At 50.9% G+C, this 14,589-nt stretch overlaps 1 protein-coding gene across 2 annotated transcripts in view; it reads right to left on the bottom strand.

Moving 5' to 3' along the window:
- Nucleotides 1-14,103, bottom strand: part of TMPRSS2 (transmembrane serine protease 2) — a 46,535-nt gene extending 32,432 nt beyond the window's left edge. Inside the window, exons 1-2 of one of the 2 annotated variants that reach the window (XM_019962885.2) lie at nt 13,910-14,103; nt 3,730-3,800 (exon numbers count right to left, since the gene is read on the bottom strand). In XM_019962885.2, the coding sequence (XP_019818444.2) occupies nt 3,730-3,744 (15 nt within the window). In that variant the 5' untranslated portion in view covers nt 3,745-3,800; nt 13,910-14,103. Of the gene's footprint in view, nt 1-3,729; nt 3,801-13,726; nt 13,849-13,909 lie in introns of those variants that run through there. The other variant, XM_070795214.1, reaches the window with a different exon arrangement.
- Nucleotides 14,104-14,589: the final 486 nt, after the last annotated feature.

Raw genomic sequence — 14,589 nt, forward strand, 5'->3', positions numbered from 1 at the left:
GTTTTCCAGGTAAGAATACTGGAGTGGGTAGCCAATCCCTTCTCCAGGGGATCTTCCTGACCCAGGGATTGAATCAGAGTCTCCCGCTTTGCAGGCAGATTCTTTACCAAAGATACCAGGGCATCTTGAATCATGTCAAACCCTCACCTAGAATGAAAACTCACCAGGATGTCCAATTAATTGGCAATAGCGTTTGGTTTTGTTTGTTTGCTATTCATTTTTTGAAATAAAGGAAAAATAAATGGCTGACATTGAGATTGCATAACAAACTAAAGACAAAACATGTGTAGAAGTCTGGGAGTGAGCCGGTATCCCAGCCCCGAGGCTGGGGTACCAAGTTATGAACTAGCAATACCAATGAATTACAATGAGAATAATAAAAGCTAACATTAGAAAACTTACCAACTTGGGTATCTGTATTCAAGCCTCCTTAAAGCCTGACCATAACCTCCTAAGACAGAGAAGGCAATGGCAACCCACTCCAGTGTTCTTGCCTGGAGAATCCCAGGGACGGGGGAGCCTGGTGGGCTGCCATCTATGGGGTTGCACAGAGTCGGACACGACTGAAGTGACTTAGCAGCAGCAGCAGCAACCTCCTAAGACGGTACAGGTGTGATGGGTATACTCAGACAGGAACGTGAGTGACAGAGGTTACGAAATCTATCGGAAGGATTTACAGCTGGAGGCAGCTAGCAGCTCTGCTGCCCCAGGCATCTTTCCATGGCACGAGTGTCTGTGTGGACAGCACGTGGACTCTGGCAGCTCCACCTCTGAGTGGTATTTCTGGGGTGCAGTGTACACACTCACACAGACATAGAAGGGATGTCCAGTCTCTGCATCGCACTCTCAGCTCCATCCTTTGGCTGGTTCCTATCTGACTTTCTTTTTAAAACTATTCTCTTTGTACCTAGCGTTGTTTTCTTATCTACTTGCTTAAAATTAAAGTTTTTGATAACAAACAGGAACATTTTTTCATGAAATGGTAACGATCTGGGGGGAAGGTGTATCTGCTATGCCATAAGTTCTTTCCAAGATTTCAGCAATGCTGAGGTTGGCAACATTGATAAAGGTCCAGGGTCTTCCAGTGTTTACAATCACAGAGTTATGATTATAAAAAAAAATAATATTTTCTTTAACAAGAAGTATTGGTTTATGCTTTTTGCCAAAGTATCCGTTGGAACATTGTGTGTGTGCTAAGCTGCATCAGTCGTGTCCAACTCTGTGTGACTGTACCCTATCCTCTGTCCATGGGATTCTCCAGGCAAGAATGCTGGAGTGGGTTTGTGTGCCCTCATCCAGGGGATCCTCCCAACCCAGGGATTGAACCTGTGGCTCCTGCATTGCAGGTGGATTCTCTACCCCTGGGCCACCAGGGAAGCCCATTGAAATCTTAGTGTTCTACCAATTAATTTTTGTGAACACTCTATGTAGAAAGTGATAAATCTTTTCTTTAAAATGTATTTTCTAGCTTGTCATTTGCCTTTTAATTTTGGTTTTACTTGTTTTTCTTTTCTTTTTTTCACTTCTCTTCTCCCCTTATGCCTACTTAAAATCTGTCCTTTCCAAATCCTGACCCCGCAAGGCCACTGGGGACCCCAGGAGTTTGTGAACTTGCTGTGCTTCAGACCCACTCCTGCCCCCACAGACCACCCACTGGCTAGGTCACCCTGGGAGCCACACCTGCCCTCTTATCTAAGCGTCCACTTGCAACACTCCTCCCCACTCTGTAATTCCTCCCCTTGTTCCTTGTTGACTGAGAGCTCAGAGAAGACTAGTATTCTGAGCATAGGCGACTTAATGCTGAGAATTTTAAATGAGGCCTCCAGGGCAGCGTGGTTAGAAAACAGTGAGCCAATCTTGAGTTTAATAACTCACCAGCGTGCCCCTTCCAGAGTCCGAAGATTGCACCCAAGACCAGAGCAGTAACAGAAAGGGAGAACAGAAGGTAATCTCTTATCTAAATGAGGAAGCCAGAGGCCAAAAAGCAGAACAGGCATCTGGTCTCCATCTGAAGCATCTGAGAACATGGTGACCTTCCCAGGAAAGGTGGCAGTGGGCACGGCAGTCTAACCCTGTGAGTTCCTGTAACATGGGTTTGGAATTTTAAAAGGATCCAATGGAAACTATCAAATACAGGAACGGGGCAAGTGAAGGTCTGCTTTCCAAACAGAGAGATCTCTGTTGTCAACCACAACTTTTAGTAATCTAAATGTAAGATGATAAGTGAGATGCGATGGGGAAGGAAGAGCCAGTCAGTCAGTTCAGTCTCAGTCATGTCCAGCTCTTTGTGACCCCATGGACTACAGCACACCAGGCTTCCCTGTTCATCACCAACTCCTGGAGCTTGCTCAAACTCATGTCAGGGATCGAGTCAGGGATGCCATCCAACCATCTCACTCTCTGTTGTGAGAAGGGTTGTCCCCTTCTCCTCCCGCCTTCAATCTTTCCCAGCTTCAGGGTCTCTTCCAATGAGTCAGTTTTTTGCATCAGGTGGCCAAAGTATTAGAGTTTCAGCTTCAGCAACAGTCCTTCCAATGAACATTCAGGACTGATTTCCTTTAGGATTGCATGGTTGGATCTCCTTGCAGTCCAAGGGACTCTCAAGAGTCTTCTCCAACACCACAGTCCAAAAACATCAATTCTTCAGTGTTCAGCTTTCTTTATAGTCCAAGTCTCACATCTATACATGCGAAGGCAAAGTAATGTCTCTGCTTTTTAATATGCTATCTCCAGTGTTCTTGCCTGGAGAATCCCATGGACGGGGGAGCCTGGTGGGCTGCCGTCTATGGGGTTGCACAGAGTCGGACAGGACTGAAGCGACTTAGCAGCAGCAGCAGCAGGTTGGTCATAACTTTTCTTCCAAGGAGCGAGCATCTTTTAATTTCATGGCTGCATTCACCATTTGCAGTGATTTTGGAGCCCAAGAAAACAAAGTCTGTCACTATTTCCATTGTTTCCCCATCTATTTGCCATGAAGTGATGGGGCCGGATGCCATGATCTTTGTTTTTCGAATGTTGAGTTTTAAGCCAGCTTTTTCACTCTCTTCTTTCACTTTCATTAAGAGGCTCAAATGTAAGGTACATTTGTATCCAAAGTGTGGGAGGGGGCGGGGGGTGTTTCAGGAGCGGGTGGCCAGCCCTTTGCTTCAGCCACGGCCTCTCCCAGGCTACCAGTAAGCGAGGCTACACTGTGTTCTGCTGGCCACTGGTGTCACAGGCACTCTCTTTTAACTGGGAAAGAATCTTCCTGCAATGTGGGAGATCCGTGTTCAATACCTGGGTGAGAAAGATCCCCTAGAAAAGGAAATGGCACCCCACTCCAGTATTCTTGCCTGGAGAAACCAATGGACAGAGGAACCTGGTGGGGCACACACAGTCCAAAGAATCGGACATGCTTGGGCGACTAACACATACCCACACACACATACACTCCCTCTCACCACCATCCTGCCTCTGTCCCCACATCTCACCCCTGCCCCCTGCTCCATCCTGATCAAAGCAGGAAGAACCTCATCACCCACACACCCCCAGCAACTGCACAACTGCCACGCGGCTCCCTGCACCCCACTCCTGCTCACCCTTGAACCCTGGATGCCTTCACAGCATCCCAGGGGGCTCAGGCATCCAGCAAGCAGCTCTGACAGTGCTGACCAGCACACACTGCTGCTGGAAAGAGCAGAAGGAACCCAGGACAGGGCAAGGCCAGGGAGGTAATGATTAACCACTTACTGAGTTTAAAGCCATCCTGATGTTATCAGCAGCATCGGGTAAAGGGAGGTATTTGGAACGTTCAAGTTGACCTAGAGGAAAGAACAACAGGACTGTTTTGCTTCTGTGCCGGTGAGTTTACGGGAGATGAGACGGGAAAGAACCAGAAGAGGTCCTGGGTGATAGTCAGCTCTCACCACAACCACGGCGGTTCTGCCTGCTCACCTTCACCTTCACCTCATCACCTGCACCCACAGCTGCCCATCCTGAAGGAGCTGGGGACCTGCTCGCTTGTAACTTACATTCAGGGCCTGCCTCACTCACCCTGCTCCCACTGAGAGGCCCAGACTTCCCCAACATTGCCTCCACCAAAATGAGAATCCATTGAAAATGAAACAGGCATGGGGAATTTTCTGCCATCAGGTTCGGCGGAAGTGATGCAGGGCAAAGCCCTGGGTCACCTCCTGACAGTGCCATGTCTCGTGGTGCCCTTGGGCGAGTGACCTCTCTGGATGTCGGGCAGAAGCGAATGCAGCCACCACACTGGCTTGTGTGCATAAGGATTTAACTTGAGAGTGCAGGCAGATACCTCACATGCCCCAGCAGTGGCAGATGTGATGAGATATTGTGGCTCTTCCCTACAGAGCATCCTCAGGGAGAAGGGAGCAGCAGTCCACTCCCCCCTCCCCGAAGCGGTCTAGAGCTTAGACCCAGATGGAGGCCACACCTGACTTTTCAAATAAGCCATCAGGGGCTTTCCTGGTGGTGCAGTGGCTAAGACTCTGCACTCCCAATGCAGGAGGCCCAGGTTGGATCCCTGGTAGGAGTACTAGATCCCACATTCCGCAACTAAAGATCCTGTGTGCTGCAAGCAAGACTCAGTGCAGCCAAATAAATAAATAAAGTAGTTTTTTTAAAAAAAAACAAGCCATATGAAGTGAGAGGGAAGTTCAAGAGGGAGGAGACATATGTATACGTATGGCTGATTCATGTTGATGCTTGGCAGAAACCAACACAATATTGTAAAGCAATTATCCTTCAATTAAAAATAAATAAATTTTAAAAAGCAGAAAACACACACACACACATACAAATAAGCCACATGGAGTCGCTGCAACCTTAACCAACACAAATGTGTAATAATTCTATAAAACACATTTAAACCCACTTGATACTCCACTTACTATTCCCAAATCCAGAAAAGAAGGAAATTCAGGACTAATCATTTGAGTGGTTTCTAAGGATATCAGTCCAAGAGACTTTTTCAAGCAAGAATACTGGAGTAGGTTGCCATTTCCTCTTCCAGGGGGTCTTCCCGGCCCAGAGATTGAACCCAGCATCTTCTGTGTCTCCTACGTTGGCAGGCGGATTCTTTAGCACTGAGCCACTTGGGAAGTCCTATACAATATACTTATCAATATATAAGGAAATTGGTCACGAAAAATAAAGCCCTTGGTCACTTTGCAGACGTTTCTGAACAGTGGTGTCTAGGAAGACCATCAACATAAAAAGCTTTATAGTAAAAGCCCATCTGATGTCACTCTTCCCATCATAAGCAAATAATGGCTTTTGTCCACCACTCCTGGAAGCCTCGAATTGATCAAACAGTAACTCCAAGAAACAGCCTTCACAACCACCCATCCACAGGACCTGTCCCGGGTGAGAAAGCTCTGGGCTTCAAAGCTGGCAGATCTGGTCAGAGCATCTTTCATCCATAAAGTGCCTGGTGCGCAGCCGATGAGGGCAGCACGGCAGGGTGGTTGAGCCCATGACTCCTGGGACCAGACTCTGGATCCAAACCAAACTCACTCACACTAGCCATGACCTGGGGGCAAGTCTAATAATGCTTCCGGGCCTCAGTTTCCTTGTCTGTAAAACAGGGAAATGGTTTAAGGAATCATTAGGGTTGGTTTGCCTAAATCACTGCTTTTTAAAAGTGGTTTCACTGTACATAATACAGAAGTTATCTAAGACATACTAGAAGCCTTCAGAAGAATGTAGTTTGGTATTTACTTAGTATAAGAGGTTTTTTCGCAATGTAACATAGTGTTTACAAACCTGTTTTAAAAAAAAAGGAGGGGGAGGGGATAACAGTGGCACCCAATACAGGGTTGAAAAAGAAATAAAAGGAATCCAAATGGGCAAAGAAGAAGTGAAACTGTCACTGTTTGCAAATGGCATGATTCTTACTATACATAGAAAACCCTAAAGATGCCGCCAGAAAACTACTAGAACTACTCAATGAATTCAGCAAAGTCGCAGGATACAAAATTAATACACAGAAATCTCTTGCAGTCCGACACACTAACAATGAAAGATCAGAAAGAGAAATTAAGGAAACAATCCCATTTACCATTGCAACAAAAAGAATAAAATACCTAAGGAATAAACCTACTTAAGGAGGCAAATTGTGGAAAATTCTTAAACAGATGGGGATACCAGACCACTCTACCTGCCTCCTGTGAAACCTGTATACAGGTCAAAAAGCAACAGTTAGAACCAGATACGGAACAACAATCTGGTTCAAAATTGGGAAAGGAGTACATCAAGGCTGTACATACAGAGCTGACTCTGTAGCCCACCAGGGTCCCCTGTCCATGACATTTTCCATGCAAGACTACTGGAGAGGGTTGCCATTTCTACTCCAGGCAATCTTCCTGACCCAGGGGTCGGACCTATATTTCTTGAGTCTCCTGCATTGACAGGAGGATTCTTTACCACTAGCACCACATGGGAAGCTCTTAAAATTGATCATAAAGCTGATAAATGTTGAACAGCCCATAGAGGCAGGATGGGCCTGATTGGCAGTATTTATAGATTCGCAGATCTGCATCTGGAAAGAATGCCCAAGATACCAACAAGAAATCCACCAGCTCTGAAAAATGCACTGGAGCTCCTGCTGGAACTGCCTCTCTGAGTCCCAAGCAAAATTATTATTTGACTCATTACACATTAAAAAAACCTCAAACATTAACTTGGATAAATAAAAATATAAGTAAGGGTGTTTAATCTCAGGAAAACTTGTTGAACAAGTCACAAGAAAGATGTACCAGATCATTCATTTACTTTTCATGTAAAGATAAAATAAAAGAACCAGTTCATGCTGACAGCTTTGAGATTTTTTTTTAAGATTAAAAAAAAAAAAAGAGTCAACATGGTTCCAGGTATGAGGGAAAAAACCTGACCCATACACAGGAGGAAGAGATCAGCATGTAGAATATACATAATGTTTACATCTTTACGTGGGTGTGATGATCACATATTAATAACCTTTCCCACTTCTGCTCTGTAACGAGAGACGTTCCTGAGACTTGAGAGCAGCACAGAATCCTCTCGTCTAAGCAGTAAAAGCTGGCACCTTCCTTGGATTAGTTTCAGGTGAGTCCTGCCCCGGCCAAGGTTCTCGCCGCTGGTTTCTCTGCCCTCAGTGGTAGGCACTCCCCAGGCCTCTGAGCTATCTCACCAGTTATAGGTTTGGTTGGAGTTTCAGGAAATGAAAATCTGATCTCACTGGCGGCTCTCCCAGTTTAAGAGCCCTCTGAAAGGAGTGATGAATCAGTGCCCGAAATCCACGCTCCCTAGTCATTCAAGATCCCAAACAGTGAGACCAGGAAGCCAGGAGCTCAGGGGCACCGGGCAGCCGTGAGTTGTCCCCTAAAAGCCCAGCACCCAGAAATAACTGCAGCACAATCCTCTCTCACCCAGAGATCCCACAGCCGGCAGATCCTGAGGACCCAGGACACCAAATGTGCCCACATGGGCTGCCACGGACTCTGGAAGGGAAGATGAGTCGGAGTGCTCCTAACTGTCAGTGTGTGTGTGTGTTAGTAACTCAGTCATGTCCAACTCTTCGAAACCGCATAGACTGCAGCCTTCCAGGCTCCTCTTCTATGGAATTCTGCAGGGGGGATACTGGAGTAGGTTGCCATTTCCTCCTCCAGGGGATCTTCCTGACCCAGGGATTGAACCCAAATCTCCTGCACTGCAGGCAGATTCTTTACCATCTGAACTACCAGGGAAGCCTAACTCTCGGTGGCCAGAGACAAAGGAAGGAAGAAAGGTCTCCCCTGGGACCTGGATCTGATGGAGACGCACTGCTGTCCAAAAAGACCAGGGGATCACGTTCTGTGTGATTAATTTCCCAAACAGGCAATTCCACTCCCATACGAGGTAGCAACTCTCTTTAGCTGGTTTCTGAAAGGAACAAGACAATCCAGATGGCAGAGACAATACCGCCTCTCGAATGTTCTCTCCGGTCATCAGAGGACACCCATGAGTGCTCTTGATTCCGGAAAGCCAGCCTCAGGGAAATGCTTTTCCCCAAAGTGACCAAGACTCACGTGAGGCGAAGCTCTGTCCTGCTGCTCCTGGCACGCCTCCACTTCAATGTCGCCCACTGAGTCACATAACAGAGCATGACTGTCCTGGGCCACCCTGGGCTCTCCTTTCAGGGGACTGACTCAACCCTCGAGTCACCTGCCCGGCCACCACTCAACAGGACAGTTTTGTGCAATACCACCAGTCTCCCATGACGTGATGAAGCTATTTCTAGACAAGGAGGGTCCCTCCTTACAGTATCTTTACTCTGGACCTCAGAACACATTTGCTGGAGATTTATTTTGAAAACTACCAAACCAATGGAAATGAGGTCAGAGAGGTAGATACCGATGCCCAAGCAGGAGTCAGGGGTTTTCCCTATTATGAAGGCTCCACTGACTTTCCCTCACACATCATTCATGCAGGGCGCCTGCACTGGGCCCCTTCTAATGCCTTCCAGACACCAGTTGTATGATGAGGCGTGACGGGTGGAAGAAACCCCACCTTCCTGACCTCAGATTCGGTGTGCCTTCTTCAAACTTCTAAGCAAACACCACCAACAGATACTCCCTATCTGAGGGTCCATGACCAGTGGAGCTCCTTGTGTCTCAGCCACTGCATACAATCACCTTACATGTGGAGAGGTTCACAAAATGCACTGGGAGAGGGGAGTTAACAGAGACAGTGGTGGATTGAATTAACAGTTCAATGTAAACAGATATAAGACTATCAGAGAAATGGCACACACAGTGACTGACGCAGGAACGAGAAAGACAGAGGGAGGGAGAGAGCCGCTCAGGAGAGGCACTGCCTGCATCATCCAAGTTTCTTTTTCTATGAATGCCTCATTGTCCAAACGAGATTGCAAACTTTTTAGGGCAGGAATTGAATCTGGTCCTTTTTTCTTCAGTCTAGTTTTGTACCATACACAGAAAGTGTTCCAATTTTTTTTTTTTTTTTTTTGCATCCCACCAAAGGCCAAATGAGTAAGATGAAATTTAAGACAGAGAGAGCCAGAAAGCCTGCAGCTGGACAAAGCAGATGCCAAATTGAGGATGTGAGTGACCTCACAGGTCCAGGTGCACAGAACTGACCGAATGCCAGCAGGCAGGCTGGAGAGGTGGCCAGTCCCGCGATAAACCACTGTCTAAGGTTCGAAGAACTTGCCTGAGTCGATCTGTGAAATGGGCATGCATGCAGGTTATGCGTGCTGAGTCACTTCAGTCATGTCCAACTCTTGGCGACCCCATGAACTCTAGCCCGCCAGGCTCCTCTGTCCATGGGATTTCCCAGGCAAGAATACCGGAGTGGGTTGCCATTTCCTTCTCCAGAGGATCTTCCTGACCCAAGGATAGCAGATAAATGGGGTTCTGTCCAGATTAAATGTGTTTGTGGCCTAACACCATGCCCATCACAGGATGAGCCCTCCAGAATAACATAATGACAACAGCTAAGGGACTGATGTATGGGAAAAGGACTCAATTTTTTTGTGTGAAGATCCAAAGGAAGAACTCAGGATCAAAAAGGTCAGAAATATCAGGAGCAGATTTAACTCAATCCAGGGAAACCAAGTTCCAACAATGAGGAAATTTCAGTATCCACTGGGTTCCCTTGTGAGAAACAGTTCCTCAAACCAAAAAAAAAAAAAAAAAAGTCTGATCCAACGCTGGAAGGCTATGTCTACAGCACATTCTAGAACCAAACTGGGCTTTTGCTGAGAGGCCAGACATGATGATCTTTTATTTTTTGTGGTCAGAAACACAAATCTATCCCTAGAAAACACAGGCTCCACATGCCTGCTGTTCAGATCGAGTCCCAGATGAGGCCAGGTGCTTGCCCTGCCAGGAGGGCCCTTCCGAAATCAGGGAGCTTAAAGCGATGCTGATGTGAGGTGACATCCAAACAAGCCATCATAAAAGCCTGGGCTTCATCTCATCTTCCAGATCAGAGCTCCCTAGAAAATATTTCTCTAATGGACATCCACTAGAAGGCCAACGGAACTCCCAATGATTCCGTCCACTCTGCCTTTGCAGTAGCTTCCAAACTTAAGCTTTTGTTGCTATTTACATGCAGCTAGCTGCAAGAATTAATGTGAATTTCAGGGCTTCCATTGTGGCTCAGATGGTAAAAAATCCGACTGCAGTGTGGGAGACCTGGGTTTAATCCCTGGGTTGGGAAGATCCCCTGGAGGAGTGCATGGCAACCCACTCCAGTATTCTTGCCTGGAGAATCCCCATGGATAGAGAGAGAAGCCTGGCAGGCTGTAGTCCACGGGGTTGCACAGAGTCAGACACAACTGAACGACTAAGCACAGCACTTGCTAAGTCATCTCCAACTCCTTGCAACCCCATGAACTGTAGCCCACCAGGCTCCTCTGCCATTTCCTTCTCCATGCCTTTCAAACATTTCCTGCTTCCTTATAACATTTCTGCACCCTCGTCCCTCCTGCACCCCACCCCTACACACAACATAAATGCCTGGAGTTTCCACTCATGGCAAGTCCTTCCCTCCTTCTCCTTGACTGACCTCTAACAAGCATAAAGCTCTGCTTTGAGTCACCTGCCCTCTTCAAGATTCACACTGTTCACAGTTCAAGGAGCTGCCCACATGTCCACCAGAAAATCAGGGTCTGCCATTCTTCCTGGACGTCTCTAAGACTGCCCATGACATTTTTCATGCCCCTGGTTCCTCTTCTCTGGACCTCTGTCCAGTGGCTGGGGCAGACAAAGTCAGAGGTCACTTCCCCTTCCTCCTGATCTCGAGTTCTGCCTCTGGGTTGTTCCTCAGACCTGTCTGTGTGATCAGCTGAGCCCTCTGCTACTGCATTTGGGACCAGGCTGGCCATCGGCACGGTGGGGGCAGGGGCACTGGGAGTTCCCTCCCGCACATCCAGGCCCACAGTCCTGAGCGGCTTTCAAGCCAGATCCCCCAAAATGGCCTATACATAGGGATCCCCAACCTCAAGCTAGGAAGGGACTCACCAAGCCTGGCCCAATTCACATCTCAGCACCCAGGTGTGTGACACCTCTTCCCTCCCCAGAGGCCCCTTAGCTCATCTTGGGGGTGCCAGGAAGGGCAGCAAAGACTGAGCAATTGTGGGAAGCAAGACCACCCAGCAGACCCAGAGCTGAGAGAGCAGCAGAATGTGGACGAGCCCTGAGTGCCCCCACCCCCACACCAACAGAGCCGGCTTCCCCTCCGTAATTAAGCAAAGCTGACCAGACACTACTTTGACCCAGTCGCCTTTCTTTTTTCTACTTCCATGCCTAAGGACTGCATAATTCTGGAGGGCTTCGAAAAATAGATTTCCTATTCCATCAGAATCTGATGCAGCAACTGAAACCAGGGCAATGATCCTCAGTGGTCACAGAGGCCCCCAGGACTCCTGCCACAGGCCTAGGTGGAAAAGAGTGAGAGGCACCAGCCTGGAGCCCTGGTTTACACATCCTGGTAGACCCCGTGTCCCAGGCTGGGTCGAGTCTCCGCAACAACCATTATAGTGTCCTTCGCGTGTCTAGGCTTCACCGCCTACAAGACGTTTGTACCCTCGGCCACATCACCAGAGACGGTCAACCCTATGCACTGCCCCATAAAGGGGCAAGCTGTCCTGCCCAGGTCACCCTGGAAGTGGGCAGCTCGGAGCCAGCGGGGCAGGTGTTGGGGGGGAGGGGGAAGGGAAGAGGCTCTGCTCTTGGATGTTGAGGAAGTCAGCCTGGCCCTAGAGCCACCCCCTTTCCCACGAGGATTCCAGGCCTCACAAAGCTTCCCTGGAGCCATCTGGCCTGCCTGCATCCCCTGATCTCCCTACAGGTCATGGGATCACCTGGGGCAAGTTATTTCCCGACTGCCTTAGTTGCTCTCAACTGAGTTACATGCATCATAAAGAGCCTGGAAGGATGCCCAGTTGGAAGTAAAGGCCACATCCACATGGGCTGTTCCTATGATAACAGGGGTGCAACCCAATGTTCTCCTACAATTAACGCAGGAGTCCAGGGTGGAGCAGCCCAGGGTGAGCAGAGGCCAATCAGCAAGCAATCCTGAGCCCTGTAGGCTCCAGGCAACTATACAACCTTGTAGGAAAAAGACTGACCTTGGAGGTGTCAATAAGAAAGGCATTGCTGGGGATCAAACAAACAAACCTCCCAGTCAAGAACAAAGGACTCCTGCTGCTAGCCAGCTCACGGTTTTAAAAGCGGAGAGGGAGGTGTCCATAGTCAATCTCCAGGAGGATCCCGCCCCGCAGCTCCCTGACTCCTGTGGTGTGGGCTTGCTGGTGCTGCCCTGGCCTCTCACATTGACCTCAAGGGTCCAGTAAGGTTGGCCGTGGTGGGGGATGCAGGCAGGCCCACCTCTGGAAAAGCTGTGGAAGGGGGGAGCAAACCTCCACCGCCTCCCTGGGTTCCTCAGCCCCTGCACCTCACTCAGCAGCAGCAGCGCCTGCGCCCCCAGGAAGCTGTGTCATGCAAGCCCGGCTCCCACTCCCAGCCCCCACCCTCCTCCAGGGGAGATTGGCTCAGTCCCCACTTCCTGGAGAACCTTCCGAGACCTCCCAGGCTAAGTCAACAACCCTCCCCTCACTTCAGGTTTTCTAAACACCTTGAAGTTCTCCTTAGCAGCCTTTGTAATTTTCCATCACTTGGTTGGCTCTCTACAGCCCGGAGCCCAGGACGCCTGCTGTGTGCCCGGTACTACCACGCGGGTCTGAATCCGGCGGGAATCGGGCGGGATTCGCAGGCTAGAGGCGAGCCCCGGGTGACCCCTGCCCGACAGGCAGGTCTCGAGTCACTCTCTTTTCCTTCCCAAACGATCCACTGGGATTCCACCTGACCGGCCTGCAGCCACCTCAGCGTCCGAAACTGAATTCCGGATTTGGGATCACCGGCGGGGTGGGCCCTTCCCAAAAGCCGGGGAGCACGCCAGGGCAGGCAGCCGCCCGCAACCCGTGCTTCCCCTCTGGGGCCTGGAAGTGCGGAATTTGGGGCCATAAGGCAATTCTTATCGGTGCCCACTGCCAAGATGGTGCGTTCAGCCGCGGTGCCATGGCCCGGGGTCCTGCCAGATGGCATGCAGTGGACCGAAGTGCCCAGGTGTCCGGCCTTGTCCCTGGCATGGAGTGTGCGCCGAGAGACCAGGACCGCTCCTTCCCGCACTGGAAGCGCAGGAGACCGGAGCAGGGGCGGGGGGCGTTGCCGGCTGTCCAGGCGGCCCAGCCCTGATCGTGGCCTCCGGGTGGCCGCACTGGGGCCCGTGTTGTGGGAATTGCCTTCCTGGGGCCACCGAGCGGTTCGCACCTCGCCCTGAGGCCCTCCAGGCCCGCCCCCGCCGCGCCGGCGTTATCGCTCCCTGCATCTCCGAGAGTTTCCAGTTTCTCCCCACTTTGGGAGGGAACCAAGAAGCAGTTCAGGTAACACTACGAGGCTGCAGAGATTTTCCCGAAACAAAGAAGCAGATGGACAACCCTCCCTCCGTCCTCGTCCTCGAAGGGAAAAGGCGCACCCCTTGTTCCCAACTCGGAGCTAAAGCGGCCAGGGGAGCATGAGCCGATTTCAGCCAAGGGGACCCACTCCGAGGCACCTTTCCGGCTACCAATTGGCTAAGGACCGGCAGAGTAGCCTGCACCAACCCAGTGATGCCAAAAGAGCAGCCTGGGGGGCTCTGACTCCCGTGCCAAGGCGTCCCAGGCGCTCGGAACACTCCTGACCTCACGCAGGTCGCTTTGCTCGGCTCAGCCCAGTGCGTCCAGACGGCGGGAGGACGGAACTACCGGGCCGGAGCTGCTCACACCTGGCTTCACCTCCCGCTACTCTCACCCAGCCCGGGCGCCCAGGTCCTCCCTTGCTCCCGGGATCTCCAGCACAGAGAACCCGTCGCGCGAGCCACTTACCTGCTGCCCTCCGGGGCAGCTCCCCTCCCCTCGCCCCTTCTTCCTCCTCCTTCTCCTCCGCCTCCTCTGGAGTTCGCTGCTTCCTCGGCCCGGCTCGGAGTCCTCGATCCTCCCCGGCTCTCGCTTTAATCCTGGGAGGCGGTGTCCGAGCGCCCAGGGCAACACCCCCAAGCGCCGGTCCCGGGTCACCTCGGACAGAGGGAGGGGACGGACCGGAACGGCTGTCCCGGGCGGGGCTGGTCGGGGCGAAGGCGGCGAGAGGAGGAGTTTCCTCCAGGGAAAGCCCGGCACGCGCTCCCGGAGGGACCCAGAGGGAGCTCGGGGGACGCTTCCATCCTCGGCGGGCAGTCTAGGGCTGGGGAGGAGTGCGTCTCCCTCCCGCATTCCCCGGGACCGAGCCGGTCGCCGGCGCCTTGTGCCCGAACGCTCAAGTTTGCATTCGGCAAGGGGATTCTGGGGAGCGCTGACCGAGTCTCCTGTGAACCGGCCGATCCCTGGCGCAGGGGATTCACCTGATCTCTGTGTCCTAGGCGAGGACCCAGGAATCTGGTTCCAGAGGCCGCTGGCCTGGGCGCTAGAGTCCAAGGACCCCAGTCCTATTGGGGGGCCTTTTTCTGCTCTCAGGTCCCAGGTCCCTCCCCTTCCCTCAGAACGTCCCCAGGAGTGGCTTGAGGTCTTCC

The sequence above is a fragment of the Bos indicus genome, chromosome 1, assembly GCF_029378745.1.
Source record: "Bos indicus isolate NIAB-ARS_2022 breed Sahiwal x Tharparkar chromosome 1, NIAB-ARS_B.indTharparkar_mat_pri_1.0, whole genome shotgun sequence".
Lineage (NCBI taxonomy): Eukaryota > Metazoa > Chordata > Mammalia > Artiodactyla > Bovidae > Bos > Bos indicus.